Source organism: Pristiophorus japonicus, chromosome 5, assembly GCF_044704955.1.
Source record: "Pristiophorus japonicus isolate sPriJap1 chromosome 5, sPriJap1.hap1, whole genome shotgun sequence".
Lineage (NCBI taxonomy): Eukaryota > Metazoa > Chordata > Chondrichthyes > Pristiophoridae > Pristiophorus > Pristiophorus japonicus.
In genome coordinates, this window is record NC_091981.1 from 58,235,546 (window position 1) to 58,253,503 (window position 17,958).

The window sequence follows — 17,958 nt, forward strand, 5'->3', positions numbered from 1 at the left end:
AAAAGGAATGTATATTTGTTGTAAATTCTGTATTCATTCTTTAAATGCTAGCCATTGCTCGTCTACCATCATAGCTTTTTAATGTAGTTTCCCAATCTACCTTAGTCAACTTGCTCCTCATATCTACATCGTTTGCTTTGTTTAAATTTAAGACCCTAGTTTCGCATTTAACAAAATCACTTTCAAACTTAATATAAAATTCTATCCTGTTATGGTCACTCTTCCCTAAGGACCCCTTTACTAGAATCGTTTCTCATTGCACAACACTAGATCTAAAATAGCCTGCTCCCTAGTTGGTTCCTCAACATACTGATCTAGAAAACTATCTTGTGTACATTCCATGAATTCGTCCTGCATGTTATTACTGCGAAATTGGTTTGCCCAGTCTATATGTGGATTAAAGTTCCCCATGATTACCTGTTACCTACCGTATTACCCTTGGTACATGCACCTCTAATTTCCTGATTTTATACTCTGGTTGGGGGTCTATAAACTACTCCCACCAATATTTTCTGCCCCATGCTGTTTCTTAGCTCCACCCAAACTGATTCTACTTCTTGATATTCGGTGCTAAGATCCTCTGTCTCTACTGTCTTTATCCCATCCTTTATCCTCCTCCTTTTCCAATTTGCCTATCTCTTTTATAAAAGTTAAGTATCCTGGAATATTTAGTTCTCAACCTTGGTCAACCTTTGCAACCACGTCTCCGTAATGACTATTAAATCAAACCTATTAATTTCTATGTGCTATTAATCTATTTTGTTGCGTTTCCTTCGCGCATTCAGATATAGTGCCTTTATTTACAATCTATATTAATGACTTGGAAGAAGGGACTGAGTGTAACGTAGCCAAGTTTGCTGACGATACAAAGATGGGAGGAAAAGCAATGTGTGCGGAGGACACACAAAATCTGTAAAAGGACATACAGGCTAACGGAGCAAAAATTTGGCAGGTGGAGTATAATGTCGGAAAGTGTGAGGTCATGCATTTTAGCAGAAAAAAAATCAAAGAACAAGTTATTATCTAAATGGAGAAAGATTGCAAAGTGCCGCGGTACAGCGGGACCTGGGGGTACTTGTGAATGAAACACAAAAGGATAGTATGCAGGTACAGCAAGTGATCAGGAAGGCCAATGGTATCTTGGCCTTTATTGCAAAGGGGATGGAGTATAAAAGCAGGGAAGTCTTGCTACATTTAAACAGGGTATTGGTGAGGCCACACCTGGAATATTGCGTGCAGTTTTGGTTTCCATATTTACGAAAGGATATACTTGCTTTAGAGGCAGTTCAGAGAAGGTTAACTGGGTTGATTCCGGGAATGAGGGGGTTGACTTATGAGGAAAGGCTGAGCAGGTTGGGCCTCTACTCATTGGAATTCAGAAGAATGAGAGGTGATCTTATTAAAACGTACAAGATTATGAGGAGGCTTGACAAGGTGAATGCAGAAGAGGATGTTTCCACTGATGGGGGAGATTAGAACTAGAGGGCATGATCTTAGAATAAGGAGCTGCCCATTTAAAACAGATGAGGAGAAATTTCTTCTGAGGGTTGGAAATCTGTGGAATTCGCTGCCTCAGAGAGCTGTGAAAGCTGGGACAGTGAATAAATTTAAGACAGAAATAGACGGTTTCTTAAACAATAAGGGGATAAGGAGTTATGGGGAGCGGGCGAGGAAGTGGAGCTGAGTTCATGATCAGATCAGCCATGATCTTATTGAATGGCGGAGCAGGCTCGAGGGGCTGTATGGCCTACTCCTGTTCCTATTTCTTATGTTCTTAAGTTTAGCTTTAACTTTTTTCTATTTTTCACTGATGTCACCTTAGTCACTGATGCTCTATTGCCTTTGTTACTCCCTCTGTCCCTTCCTGACCCACTCTGCTTATTTTTACCCAAAACTCTACTCTGCTCGAGAGCCTTGACATTTCTCTTGCTGCTTTTAAATTTACTCTCTCCTGAATCCTCCGACCCCCCCCCTTCATTAGTTATGAGAGGAGGAACAGTGGAATTATGAGGCAATGGCAGACTCCAGAGCAGAGAAGAATCTGCAGTGGGAGTTGTGCAGTCGATGCATTTAGACTTTTACTGTAAGTTCATAGTTAATAAGGAAGTCTTGCAAGCACAACATAGAGTGTGTGAGAGTAGGAACTTCACAGTAAATGTACCTCTTGTGTACTACTCCCTGTGGCTGTTGCACCTCCTGCTGGCTCTTCCACTGTTGTGTTTGTAGCACTGGATATATGTGAAATACTTTTGAGTACGTGCCTCGCTCAAACTGACCGAGTTCATGTCTCCTAACATTCAAGCCAGTGGAAGCAATCTTTCACTATTAACAATTCAGCCCACTGATAATTTTGAACCCTTCTGTTGAATCCCTTTCTACTTTTTTTTTTAAACCATCTTCTATCCATGCCACTTTAATACACTAAGTACATAGACAATAAATAGGATGACAAAATGGAATACAAAGAGGTTGGGAAAGCGAAAAGGAACTACAAAATTAAATTATTGAGCAATATAAAAATAAATAGTAAAGTATTTTACATCAATAACAAAAGAAAAATTGGGATGGGGATACATCCACTAAGGGATGCACAAAATAAACTCCCAAGTTAGAACATAAGAATTAGGAGCAGGGGTAGGCCATACGGCCCTTCAAGCCTGCTCCGCCATTCAATAAGATCATGGAAGATCTTCGATCTCAACTTCACTTTCCTGCCCGATTTCCCCCATATCCCTTGATTCTCCTTGAGTCCAAAAGTCTACCTATCTCAGCCTTGAATATACTCAATGATTCAACAGCCACAGCCCTTTGGGATAGAGAATTCCAAAGATTAACGACCCCTTATCCTGAGACTATGCTTCCTAATTGTAGATCAAAGAAAACAACCTCTCTGTATCTACCCTGTCAATCCCCCTCAGAATCTTATGTTCCAATGAGATCACTTCTCATTCTTCTAAACTCCAGAGAATATAGGCTCAATCTCTCCTCATAGGACAACCCTCTCATCCCAGGGATCAATCCCAGCGCCGTCTCTAAGGCATGCATGTCCTTTCTCGGATTATGAGACCAAAACTGCACAGTGCTACAGGTGTGGTCTCGCCAAAGCCCTGTACAATTGTAGTAAAACTTCCTTACTTTTGTACTCCGAACTCCTTGCAATAAAGGCCAACGTACCATTTGCCTTCTTAATTGCTTGCTGTACTTGCATACTAACTTTGTGTTTCCGTACAAGAACACCTAAATCTCTTTGAGCACCAACAATACTGGGTTGGATTTTCGGCTTTGCTCATTTCGTGGCGGCGGGGCGGTAAAGTTTGCGCCCGGGAATAGTTTGTGCCTCAGTCAACAAATTTGGGCAGCTGGGCCCTGAGCGTGGGGCGGAGCGCTAAGGGAGGTGTTGCACATTTCTCTTAGGATGCTAGACCAGCTGAGCATGCAAAAATCCTGAGCTAAACAGGCGACCTGGGAGCGCTTGGAGAAAGGCCTGGAGAGAGAAAAAAACACCAAAACATTTCTACTACATAGCCCACCACACCACAATATAAATCGCAAAAATAAATCACTTACCTGAGGTGGCTATTATTTGCCTCACTGCAGCCGGTATAGGTCGCACCGCCTGTTTTCACAGGTGGTCCCAGCAGGGTGCGCTGTGGTGCTATGGGTCGGGCGGGACTCAAAAATCGAGCCAGTGTCACAAGCAGGGGCGTTGCACACTGGCTCGCCTCTTCCGGGCGGTAATGCTCCGCGCTGAGACCTGTCCCGAAAACCTCGGTGGGGTGCAAGAAGCTGGCCATCCGCCCAGAAGAGCTCACCGCCGTGATTTCCGCCACGGTGAAAACTGAGGCGGACAGGACCGGAAAATCCAGCCCTCTCACCATTTAAAAGATATTTTGTTTGTTTTATTCTTCCTACCAAAGTGAATAACCTCACATTTCCTCACATTATACTCCATCTGCCACCTTATTGCCCACTCAGTTAACCTGTCTATATCACTTTGCAGGCTCTTTCTGTCCCACTTTCCCACTTAGCTTTGTATCGTCAGCAAACTTGGATAAATTACACTCAGTCTCCTCATCTAAGTCATTGACATAGATTGTAAATAGCTGAGGCCCAAGCACTGATCCTTGTGACATCCTATTAGTCACAGCTGCCAACCAGAAAATTACCCGTTTATCCCTACTCTCTGTTTTCTGTCCCAATCCTCTATCCATGCTAATATATTACCCCAACCCCATAGGCCCTTAGCTTGCATAACAACCTTTTATGTGGCACCGCATCAAATGCCTTTTGGAAATCCAAATATACTGCATCCACTGGTTCCATTTTATCTACCCTGCTAGTTGCATCCTCATAAAATTCTAATAAATTTGTTAAATACAATTTCCCTTTCATAAGTACCATGTTGACACTGCCTAATCATATTATGATTTTCTAAGTGCCCTGTTATCACTTCCTTAATAATGGATTCCAGCATTTTCCCTCCTTTCTTGAAAAGCGGGGTTACATTAGCTACCTTCCAATCCAATGGAACCTTTCTAGAATCTGGGGAACTTTGGAAGATCACAACCAATGTATCCACTATCTCTGCAGCTACCTCTTTTAGAACCCTAAGATGTAGGGCACCAGGTCCAGGGGATTTGTTGGCTTTTAGTCCCATTAGTTTCTGAAGTACTTTTTCTCCATTGATATTAATTACTAAGTTCCTCGCTCTTAATAGCCCCTTGGTTCCCCACTATTTTTGGTATGATTTTTGTGTCTTCTACAGTGAAGACGGATACAAAATATTTGTTTAGAGTCTCTGCCATTTCCTTATTCCCCCATTATAATTTCTCCTCTCTCAGCCTCTACATACCCTTTTTACATACCCATAGAGCTATTACAATCTGTTTTTATATTTCTTGCTAATTCACTCTCACTCTTTTTTTCTCCCTTTTTTAAAATCAATGTTTTGGTCATCCTGTGCTGGTTTCTAAACTCTGCCGATCCTCAGGATTACTGCTATTCTTTGCAACATTATAAGCCTCTTTTTAATTGAATATGCTTAACTTTAGTTAGCCACGGATGGATCAGTTTAAGACTCTTGTTTTCGACTAAAGTATTTCACGCTCAAATTCAATGTGAAATTTTACCACTATGATCACTCTTTTGCAGAGGATCCTTTACCATGAGATTACTAACGCACTCTGTCTCATTAGATAATACAAGCTCTAAAATAGCCTGTTCCATGGTTGGTTTCATGACATATATTATTCTAAGAAACTGTTTTGAATGCATTCCATGAACTCGTCCTATCCACTGGACTACCTTTGCCAATTTGATTTGCCCACTCAAAATGAAGATTGAAGTCCCCCATGATTATTATATTTTCTTTGTTTAAAAACTTATTATTTGTTGTTTGATTACTCTATCCAACAGCATAGCTACTGTTTGGGGGGGGGCTATAAACTACTCCCACCAGTGTTTTCTGCCCCCAGTTATTTCTTATCTCCACCCATACTGATCCTACTTCCTGATCTTCCAAGCCAAGTTTCTGTCTCACTAATGTCCTTGTGCCATCCTTTATTATTAGGGCTACCCCTGCTCCTTTTCCATTCTGCCTGTCTTTTCTAAACATCTCATACCCTGGAATATTTTTAGTTCCAAACCTTATCATCTTGCAACCACGTCTCTGTGATGGATATTGGACTAAAGCCTCACATTTGTCTACATTGAAATGCATTTGCCACAGTTTTGCCCGTTCACAATTTATCGATATCATTTGTAATTTTAGGCTTTCATCTACAATGCCGCGTATCTTTCTGTTATTGGCCAATTTAGGTACATGGTTTTAGATGTCATCATCGAAGTCGTTAATAAATACTATGAATAGTTGAGGCTGCGGGACACCACTATTCACATCCTGCCAATTAAAGTACATATCCATTATCCCTACACTCTGTCTCCTGCCGGTCAGCCAATTTCCTAACCAGGTCAATAATTTGCTTTGAATTCCATGGGCTTCTACCTTAGTTAACAGTCTTTTGTGTGGGACTTTATCAAAAGCCTTCTGGAAGTCCATATAAATAACATCTATAAACATTCCCCTGTCCATTATTTTAACCACCAAAAAATTCAATCGGGTTTGTCAGGCATGACCTCCCTTTCACACAAGCTGGCTTTCTCTGATCAATTGAAAATGTTCAGGTGTTCAGTCACTCTATCCTTAATTATAGACTCTAGTAATTTCCTGACAACAGATATTCGGCTAACTGGTCTATTATTCGTTGGTTTTCCTCTCGCCATTCTTAAATAGCGGAATGGCTTGCGCAATTTTCTAATCTAAAGGAATGGTATTTGAATCGAGAGAACTTTGGAAGCTTATAGTTAGGGCATCTGCAATGTGCTCACCTACTTTTAAAACCCTGACACTTTTTTTTGACAAAAATAGCTCTTTCCTGTTGGGTATAAACTGGTTCTGTATCACATTAAATTATTTTCTGTACATTTGCCACTGACCACCTGTCGTTCTACCCATTAACAGATTTGCCCAGTTTACTGTGGACAGTCTGTCTCATCCTGTTGAAGTTGGCCGTACCTAAATCTAGAATCTTAATAGCTGTTTTGTGTTTCTCCCTTTCAAACGCTACGTTGAACTCGATCATGTTATTGGATAAATGTTCATGCACCGTTAGGCTGTTAACTAAATTTGGCTCATTTACTAAATCTTAATGGCATGCCCCTTATTGCTTCTATGATATCTTGTACAGGTTGAACCTCTCTTATCCGGCACCACCCCTCGTCCGGGATCATTTCCGGATGGCGCATGCGCAGAACACGGCCGTCAAAATCCTACTCATCAATATAATCTTTCTCCTCAATTGACTGCCTCCTCCTCATTGCCCTGCTGGAACTCCTGCAGCTGCAGTCCCCGGGCCGACCGCTCCTTCCCACAGCGCTCCCTTCGTTTGGGGGGGGGGGGGGGGGGGGTCAGGCCGACTCTTCGGGGCCCGTCAGCTCTTTGAGGCCCCCTGCACGCTGATTGACTGACTGACAGTCGGTCCAGCCAATCAGCGCGCACACATACTTAACCCCAGCAACAGCACTTAAAGGCGCAGTCCACCCAAACACGTGACCACCCCTCATCCGGCAAAATCCATCGTTCAGGGCCGAGTGTGCCGGATAAGGGAGGTTCAACCTGTAGTAGAAAACTATCCTGGACACTTAAGAAATTCACTAGCTTTCTGACAGGTGCTAGTCTGCTTATCCCAATCTATATGCAAATTAAAATCCCCCATTAAAACCGCTCTGCCTTCACTACATGCTTGTCTAATCTCTTGGCATTTATACAATCTAGCATTTCACAGACTGCGACCAGGGGCCTATATACAACTCCCACTAGTCTTAAATCCTTTCTTATTTCTTAATTCTGCCCATAAAGTTTCCACTGCCTGCTCGCCTCTCATCATCGAAGTGATTTCATCCTTAATCACTAAGGCTACTCCTCCCCCTCTGCTGTTTCCCCTGTCTTTCCTGGAGACCTTTTAACCTCGTATATTTAGTTCCCAGTCCTGACTGTTTTGCAGCCATGTCTCAGTAATGGCTATCATATCATACCCTGCAATTAAAATTCGCGCCTGCAGATCATTTTAATCTATTCCTTATGCTCCGTGTGTTTGTATAAAGAACGCTTATTTGTTGGGCCACACACCCTAACCTGTCCTTCAGCTCTAATGTTTTACTTGCATGTTTCTTATTTCTGTCTGCTGGTTTAATCACTTTACATCTTTTAGTTTTTCCCTTTACCTGTAGTGCCTAAAGCACAATTTTTCTGACTTGCTTTACTCTTCCCTTTTGTTTGTTTTTGAACTACTTGTAGTACAATTTCCACCTGATCCCTTCTTTCTCTTCCCCCCAGCCCTCTTTACTAGTTTAAAGTCCTTGTGACTGCCCTATTTATCCTTTCTGCTAGGACCCTGGTCGAGCCTGTCCCAACAGTACAGTTCCTTCCTGTCCCAATATTAGTGCCAGTGCCCCATGAAATGAAGTCCTGTTTCCCACACCACTCCTTTCGCCACATGTTCGCTTCCCTAATCAGCTTATCCCTATGCCAATTTGCATGTGGCTCAGGTAATAATCCAGAGATTATAACCCTGTTCTTTAATTTAGAACCTAGTTTCTGCTACTCCCCCAAACAGGGCCTCTTGCCTACTCTTCCCTACGTTGTTGGTCCCAATATGGACCACAATGACTGGATCCTCCTCCTCCTCCCTCTCCAATATCCTTTCAAATTGGTTTGAGATGTCCCTTACCTTGGGACCAAGTAGGCAACATACCTGTGGGACTCTCGATCTTGCTTACAAAGATCTGTCCCTCTAATTATAGAATCCCCTACAACTACCACATAATGCTTCCTCTCCTCCTCCCCGCTTTGACCAGCCTCCTGCTCCAAAGTGCCATGGTTCACATTCTGGCTGTCCCTCCGACAGTCTTTATCTTTATAGGGAAAGTCATGCTTGAGCAACCTTAGTGAATTTTTTGACAGAGTAGACAAAGGGTAATGCAGTAGACATAATCTATTTGGATTTTCAAAAGGCCTTTGATAAGGTACCACAGAGCAGACTCATGACTTGAGATCAGAACATGTGGAGTCAGAGGACAGGCAGCAGAATGGATAGCAAACTGGCTACAAAACAGAAAACAGAGTCGGGATTAAAAGTGGCTGCTCCAGACAGGCAAGAGGTGGGAAATGGTATTCCACAGGGATCAGTGCTGGGATCACTGTTGTTCACAATTTACATTAATGATTTCATCATCATCATCATCGGTAGTCCCTCAAAATGAGGATGACTTGCTTCCACGCCAAAAAAGGATGAGTTCACAGATGTTTCAATGAAGCTCCTAATATTCCAGGTCCTGAATTACATCCTGAAAGGTAGAAGATGCCGTTGCACACCAGCCACCATTAATGATTTGGACTGCAATTGGAAGTACAATTTCAAAATTTGCAGACAACACCACATTAGGAGGTGTAGTTAATACAAAGGAAGAATGTGACAAAATGAAGGAAGACATTAAAACATTTGCAGAATGGACGTGTAATTGGCAAATGAACTTCAGTATAGGTAGGTGTGAGGTGGTATATTTTGCTAGGAAGAATATGAAGGCCACATACTGCTGGGATAATAAGTGTCTAAATGGGGTGCACTTAGTTTGTTTGACACCTAATACCTTACTATTTCTTACTGGTGCACTCTGTGTGTCCCCAATCCTTTCAGCACTTTATTTCCCCTTTCTAATGTTGCATCCTGGTGCCCACCCCCCTGCCAAATTAGTTTAAATCCTCAACAACACTAGCAAACCTCCCCGTGAGCATATTGGTTCCGACCCTGTTTAGGTGCAACCCTTCCGGCCTGTTCCGGTCCCACCTCCCCCAGAACCGGTCCCAATACCCCTGGAATCTGAGGCCCTCCCTCTGCACCATCTCTTCAGTCATGCATTCATCTGCTCTATCCTCCTATTTCTATACTCACTAGCCTGTGGCACCAGGAATAATCCAGAGATTACTACCTTTTGAGGTCCTGCTTTTTAATCTTCTTCCTAGCTCCCTAAAATCTGCTTGCATAGCCTCATCTCTCTTTCTACCTATGTTATTGGTACTGATATGGACCACGACCTCTGGCTGTCCCCCACCCCAGAATATTCTGCTGCCACTCAGAGACATCCTTAACCTTGGCGCCAGGGAGGCAACATACCATCCTGAAGTCATGTCTGCAGCTACAGAAACGCCTGTCTGCACCCCTATCGAATCCCCTACCATTATTGCTCTCCCACTCTTCTTCTCTCCCTCCTCCCAGTGCACCGCAGTGACTCTAGTTTCTGCTCAAGCTCTGAAACCCGGAGCTTGAGCTCTTGCAGCTGATGACACTTCCTGCACATGTGGTTGTCCAGGACGCGGAAAGCGTCCCGAAGTTCCCACATGGCACAGTATGCGCACTCCGTGGGACTGAGCTGCCGTGCACATGCCTCTATTTAATAGACTTAGGACTAACTTAGAAGAAATAAACTTAAAACTTTAAAAAAAACACACACCAGCTACTCACCAATCAGCTCCTTTCCTTGTACTAACATCACTTTAGGTTTTTTACTCCTTTGAGCTTGGTTACTCAGGAGGACATTGGAATAGTCAAGTCTAGAGGTAACAAAGGCGGAGCTAAAGGTTTCAGCAGCAGGTGAGCTGAGGGAGGGGCGGGGTTGGGGGATGTTACGAAGGTGGAAGTAGGCAGTCTTGGTGATGGCACGGCTATGTGGTCGGAAGTTCATCTCTGAGTCAAATACGACACCAAGGTTGCGAATAGTCTGGTTCAGCCTCAGATTGTTGACAGGGAGATGGATGGAGTCGGTGGCGAGGGTACAGAGTTTGTGACAGGATCCGAAGACACTGGCTTCAGTCTTCCTAATATTTAGTTGGAGGAAATTTCTGCTCATCCAGTGTTGGATGTCAGACCAGCAGTGTGACAAATTAGAAATAGTGGAGGGGTCGAGGGAGGTGGTAGTGAGATAGAACTGTGTGCCATCAGCGTACATGTGAAACCTGACATGTTTCCAAATGATGTTGCCGAGATATAGACAGGTTAAGTGTGCAATAAGTTGGCAGATGGGGGTATAATGTGGGGAAATGTGAGGTTATTCACTTTGGTAGGAAGAATAGAAAAACAGAATATTTTAAATGGTGAGAAACTATTAAACGTTGGTGTTCAGAGATTTAGATGATCCAAGAGCTAATAGATTGCGAGCGCAGGGCATTTCTGAGCCTAACACAACAACCCAACGGAGGAGCAGCATTACAGACAGCATTACAAGGCTGAGGTCCAACAAAAAAGCCGGGACCTAAAGAACAGGCAGTGGATGAAAAAAGCACAGGAGTTACAGCAGCTGGCTGACAGCCATGACACGCGAGGATTCTTCATCGCAGTCAAAACCACCTACGGGCCAAACACCCAAGGTCCCACCCCACTGCTGGCAAGAATAGGGCAACACTCATCAAGGACACCGAGGCAGTCAGGGTCCGCTGGAAGGAGCACTTAGAAGATCTCCTCAATAGAGACTTTGATTCGAGTGTTCTCGACTCCATCCCGCAGCATGCTACCCGCCACCACCTCTAAGACCCCAACACTGTACGAGACAGCTTAAAAACAAGGCTACGGGTGCGGATGGAATCCCTGCTGAGGCATTGAAGTATGGCGGAGAGGGCACTGCTGGCGCGAATACACAACCTTATCTCTCTCATCTGGAGGGAGGAGAGTATGCTGGGGGATTTCCGAGATGCAGTAATCGTGACCATCTTAAAAAAAAGGGGACAAGTCCGACTGCGGCAACTACAGAGGAATCTCCGTGCTATCAGCCACTGGGAAAGTCGTCGCTAGTGTCCTCCTCAACTGTTACAGCAGCTGGCCGACAGCCATGATGTGCAAGAATTCTTCATCGCAGTCAAGGCCACCTATGGGCCAAACACCCAAGGCCCCACTCCACTGCTGGCCAAGGAAAGGGAAACACTCATCAAGGACACCGAGGTAGTCAGGACCCGTTGGAAGGAGAACTTCGAAGATCTCCAAGGTCAGAAGGCATTTGACAAGGTGCCACATAAAAGGTTACTGCACAAGATAAAAGTTCACTGGGTTGGGGGTTATATATTAGCATGGATAGAGAATTGGCTAACAAACAGAGAGTAGGGATAAATGGTTCATTCTCTGGTTGGCAACCAGTAACTAGTGGAGTGCCACAGGGATCAGTGCTGGGACCCCAACTATTTACCATCTATATTAACGACTTGGAAGCAGGGACTGAGTGTAACATAGCCAAATTTGCTAATGATATAAAGATGTGAGGAAAAGCAATGTGTGATGAGGAAACACAAAATCTGCAAAAGGACATAGACAGGCTAAGTGAGTGGGCAAAAATTTGGCAGATGGTGTATAATGTTGGAAAGTATGACGTCATGCACTTTGGCAGAAAAAAAAATCGAAGAGCAAGTTATTATTTAAATGGAGAAAGATTGCAAAGTGCCGCAGTACAGCGGGACCTGGGGGTACTTGTGCATGAAACACAAAAGGATATTATGCAGGTACAGCAAGTGATCAGGAAGGCCAATGGTCTTGGCCTTTGTTGCAAAGGGGATGGAGTATAAAAGCAGTGACGTCTTGCTACAGCCATATAAGGTATTGGTGAGGCCACACCTGGAGTACTGCGTGCAGTTTTGGTTTCTATATTCATTAGGTTGATTCCGGGGATGAGGGGGTTGACTTATAAGGAAAGATTGAGTAGGCTGGGGCTCTACTCATTGGAATTCAGAAGAATGAGAGGTGATCTTATCGAAATATATAAGATTATGAGGGGGCTTGACAGGGTGGGTGCAGAGAGGATGTTTCCTCTGATTTGGGAGGGGGGGGGGCAGAGACAAGAACTAGAGGGCATGATCTTAGAATAAGGGGCCGCCCATTTAAAATAGCTGAGGAGAAATTTCTTCTGAGGGTTGTAAACCTGGAATTCGCTGTCTCAGAGAGCCTTGGAAGCTGGGTCATTGAATAAATTTAAGACAGAAATAGACAGTTTCTTAAATGATAAGGGGTTATGGAAAGCGGGCAGGGAAGTGGAGCTGAGTTCATGATCAGATCAGCCATGATCTTGTTGAATGACGGAGCAGGCTTGGGGGGCTGTATGGCAGACTCCTGTTCCTATTTATGTTCTTATGTCTTCTTCCCGTGGCCGAGGAACCCGTCCTGGAGTCACAGTGCGGATTTCGTCCCCTACGGGGCACAATGGACATGATTTTTTGCAGCACAATGTAAGAGGAGTGGTCCCGGGGGTCAGGTTCACTTCTGACCTACTTGAGCGGTTCGAATCGCTCCCACTCCCTTGGGTTCTAGACGCTGGATTTATTTGGGGGATGTGATAAAGTGCAAAGGTCAACTGGTTTGGTACAAAAGAACTTTGTATTTTCTTGACTGTAATAAAATTAATGTCATACTTATAATCACTCTAATAAAGAACAATACATCAAACAAAGGGGGTTACAGTAAAAATTACACCTCTCACCTCCCAATGCCTAATTCTAGCTAGGTCAGACTCCAGGGCAGACAGGGACTCTGCTTGCCATACCCCGAACGTCCGAGAAGACTTCTTACTGCGCAATCTTCAGTTGGGTTGAGTCCGCTGATGCGGTAAGGCGCATTTTGGATCTATGAGGTAAGTACCCGGTTTTCTTCGTTAGAAATGGGTTCAAAATCTCTTTAGGTAATGTTTTCACCTGTTGATAGTCCGGCCTTGGATTGTAGAGTGGAAACTTTCGATTCTTCAGTTTCTTCCAGTTGGAGTTTTGTTTTGAGTTTGGTTGATCGCGATGGTTTTTCGTTAGTACCATGTTGGCTGTGGTCGGTTGTTGCCACGATGGTGATGTTCTTCCTTCCTTCAGGACTTCGAGGCTGGAGAAGTTAGTTTACAACTGTCGCGTTGGTTTCTCTCCCTTCTTGATGACACCAGCGTGGTCTCGGTTGTATGGCAAAGTATGTCATCCCCTCTGTTGAAACAGGGGACCAGTTATATGGTTTGAGTTGTTCTAATCTTGGCGCTAAATCAGTTTAAAGTTCTTTGTTTAAATTTGACGGGCTTGATTCTTCTTTGTAATATTTTGGCGGGCTCGTTAAAAGTTAATATGTTTTGGGTGGGTTGATGTTCGAAAACTGATCCTGATAAAAATATTAGCTTGGTAGTCGCAATGTCCTTTTGTGCTTAGTTTTTCGTATACAAGCTGTAGTGGGCCCTTTGTTCTTATTCATGTTGAAGATGACTTTTCTCAGTTTGGTTTGATGGCTGGCCATCTCTGAATTATTGTTGTAATATAAATGTCTCCTGTGGAGAAAGGTTTTCGAATGTCCATTCCTCCAGACAAGTTAGCGTGAGTCCCAACACCCAGACAGCCTCAATAATCAAGTTGTCTCCTGTTCGTTCTTTAGGCCCGCCCACAGCCTTGAATTTGTCTTTTAAAAGTCCAAAATTCGATTAAAGTTCGTAGTTTCTTCCATAAGCACTTTAGGAATCCAAACTTTCCGGTATATAGTCCAAAATTAAATTTCATTTAGAATGAGCCCAAACACTGGGGGGGTTTTCGTGAATTTTGCATCCTTTCAGCGACAGCTATAGGAAAAGTTCAGGGAACAGCGCCAGCCCTTCTACATGGCTGCCTTCGACCTTACAAAGGCCTTTGACACTGTCAATCACGAGGGTCTATGGAGTGAACCTCCTCCGTTGCGGATGCCCCCAAAAGTTCATCAACATCCTTCGCCTGCTCTACGACGACATGCAGGCCGTGATCCTTACCAAGAGACCCAATCCAGGTCCAGACCGGGGGTCAATCAGGGCTGTGTCATCGCCCCAACCCTCTTAATCTTTCTCGCCGCCATGCTCCACCTCACTGCCAACAAGCTCCCCGCTGGAGTGGAACTAAACTACAGAACCAGTGGGAACCTGTTCAACCTTCGCCGACTCCAGGCCAGGTCCAAGATCACCCCAACCTCTGTCGTCGAGCTACAGTACGCGGGCGATGCCTGCGTCTGCGCAAGTCCAAAGGATGAACACCAGCACATAGTCGACGTAGTTACTGAGGCGTATGAAAGCATGGGCCTTATGCTAAACATCCGTAAGACAAAGATCCTCCACCAGCCTGTCCTCGTCGCACAACATTGCCCCCCAGTCATCAAGATCCATGGCGTGGCCCTAGATACTGTGGACCACTTCCCATATCTTGGGAGCCTTCTATCAACAAAAGCAGGCATTGATGATGAGATCCAACACCGCCTTCAGTGCGCCAGTGCAGCCTTCGGCCGCTTGAGGAGTGTTTGAAGATCAGGCCCTCAAAACTGCCACCAAGCTCATGGTCTACAGGGCTATAGTAATACCTGCCCTCTTGTATGGCTCCGAGACATGGCCCATGTACAGTAGACACCTCAAATCACTGGAGAAATGTCACCAAAGATGTCTCTAAGATCCTACATATCCCCTGGGAGAACAGGCGCACCAACATCAGCGTCCTCGTCCAGGCTAACATCCCCAGCATTGAAGCACTGACCACACTCTATCAGCTCCACTGGGCAGGCCACGTAGTTCGCATGCCAGACACGCAACTTCCAAAGCAAGTGCTCTACGCGGAGCTCCTTCACGGCAAATGAGCCAAAGGTGGGCAGCGGAAATGTTACAAGGACGCCCTCAAATCCTCCCTGATAAAGTGCGACATCTCCACTGACGCCTGTGAGTCCTTGGCCAAAGACCGCCCTAAGTGGAGAGAGTGCATCTGGGAGGGCGCTGATCACCTCGAGTCTCAACACCGAGAGCATGCAGAAATCGAGCGCAGGCAGCGGAAAGAGCGTGCGGCAAACCAGTCCGTCCCACCCACCCCTTCCCTCAACAACTATCTGTCCCACCTGTGACCGGGTCTGTGGCTCTCGTATTGGACTGTTCAGCCACCAAAGAACTCACTTCAGGAGTGGAAGCAAGTCTTCTTCGATTCCGAGGGACTGCCTATGATGATGTGTCCTCGTACAGGAAACACAAAGTTAGCATGCAGGTACAGCAAGCAATTAGTAAAGCAAATGGCATGTTGGCCTTTATTGCAAGGTGGTTTGAGTACAAGAGTAAGGAAGTCTTGCTGTAATTGTACAGGGCTTTGGTGAGACCACACCTGGAGTACTGTGCACAGTTTTGGTCGTCTCATTTGAGGAAGGATATACTTGCCTTGGAGGCATGCAACGAAGGTTCACCTAAATTGATTCCTAGGATGAGAGGGTTGTCCTATGACGAGATTGAGTAGATTGGACCTATATTCTAGACTTTTGAAGAATGAGAGTTGATCTTACTGAAACATAGAAGATTGTGAGGGGGATTGACAGGGTAGATGCTGATACCCTGGGTTGTTTCCCATACTGGAAAGTCTAGAAAGGCCCATAGTCTCAGTATAAGAGGTCGGCCATTTAAAACTGATGTGGAGGAATTTCTTCATTTGGGGTTGTGAATCTTTGGAATTCTCTACCCCAAAGGGCTGTGGATGCTGAATTGTTGAGTATAGAATTTTGGATTCTAGGAGAATCAAGAGATATGGGGATTGAGCAGGAAAGTGGAGTTGAGGTTGAAAATGAGCCATGGTCTTATTGAATGGTGGAGCAGGCTCGAGGGACTGTATGGCCTACGCCTGCTCCTAATTCTTGTGTTCATGTAGATGAGAAATAGCAGGGGGCTGTCGAAATCTCGACCTCCGATAAATGACTCAGACACCTTCAGCTCCGGCAGAAGTTTCTTTAATTTACTTGCTAGCAAGGGAAAGGTCACACTCAGTCAATGGCTAAGTGAACACCTCTGAAATGGTACAGTTTCACGAGATATTTATACAGTAAAACCCAAGTTATAGCCTCTCCCTGTGTATTGGCTCTGTCTCGCAGTCAGTGAATACAGATAAAGCGTTAATTACTACATCCTTGTCCTGACATGGTTTCCAGATATTTCCTTTTGTCAGGGTTATTAGTTGGCCAGTCGGCCATTATTCAATGAGAGTGTGGTAATGCGCTATTACCTGCCTTGCATTGTGTCAGGATTGGTCAGTTATCTTTTTGCATCAAATGGATGAGGTCTCTACAAGAGATAATAGCTGGTGGTTTGAATACTTCGAAAAGGGTGGGGTGGCGTGGAACTGATGTCGTATAGACAATAGGAGAGCACCATGGAGGGGGGAGGGGGGGTACTTGTCTCAGCAGGACTTGCCTCCTAGCTGTCTAGTGGCTATCAGCCCTTTCAAGCCAGGTTTAGCTGTTTATGCAAGCCGACTGCTTTATGCAGAAATTTCTGGAAGGACCAGGACTCCATTTTGTTATATATTAAAAAGGGCACAAAAATACCATGTGGTATCAGCTTAGATAAAAATACATTTCCACAGGGCCAAGGATAGATCCTTGGAGGACTCCAGAGGTGATAAGATAGTCAGTAATAAATCCAATAGAGAATTCAGGAGAAACCTCTTTACCTAAACAGTGGTAAGAACGTTGAGGCAAATACCATAGCTGCATTTTAGGGGAAGCTAGATAAGCACAAGAAAGGAATAACTGGATATGTTGATAGGGTTAGATGAAGAGGGATGGGAGGTGGTCTGTGTGAAGCATGTTGGGACAAATGGCCTGCTTCTGTATTGTAAAATTTTACACAATACCATGAACATTAATCTTCTTAAGCCTCTTGTGTGTCACTATCAAATACTATCCTTTTGTCTATGCACTTGGTAATTTGCTCAACGGATTTGATTAAATTAATTCAGTATGATGTAACCCATATAAATCTATGTTAACTGTCCCTGATTATCTGTACCTTTCTTTCAGTGCTCACTAATGTGTCTCTATAGAAAAACTGCCAGAGATTCTAATAATGACCTGGTTTAGCCCTTTTCCCTTTTTGAACATACATTTGGAGTAAGACATGTGTTTGTTCTGTTTCTCTCTTGCGCAGCTTTTTACGGTAGAGCTGTATACCGGAGGGGAGACAAAACTAGTACCATTACAAAAACTTGAGGTGCATGAAGATTTCCTGTCAGAAGGTTGTAAACATTTGTTCTTCATAAAGTGTAACTAATTTTAAATCTCTCTCTCTCTCTTTCACTTCCAGAGTGACTGTTCCTGCTTAACATGGGAAGGACAACCTTTCCAGGGAAAAGCTGCAATAATGGCGAAAATAGCTGTATGTAATTCATAGTTGCGTTGTGTGCATTAACATTATATATTAACACACATTATGATTACCAGTGATGTGGGTGGAACTGTGGTTTTTTAGGCACATGCTGGAAAATGTCTTGGTTTAAACACTGCTCATGTTTTCCATCATTTTAATTTCTGTTGTAATTCACCTCTGGGTTCTGCAGATGCATTTTCCTGCTTTATTGTAATGTTGTAG

At 44.2% G+C, this 17,958-nt stretch overlaps 1 protein-coding gene across 1 annotated transcript in view; it reads left to right on the forward strand.

Moving 5' to 3' along the window:
• The window catches only part of LOC139263810 (nuclear transport factor 2-like), a 43,942-nt gene that overhangs the window by 11,529 nt on the left and 14,455 nt on the right, over window positions 1-17,958 (forward strand). Inside the window, exon 3 of the mRNA XM_070879864.1 lies at window positions 17,674-17,745. Within this exon, the coding sequence (XP_070735965.1) occupies window positions 17,674-17,745 (72 nt within the window). The remainder of the gene's footprint in view (window positions 1-17,673; window positions 17,746-17,958) is intronic.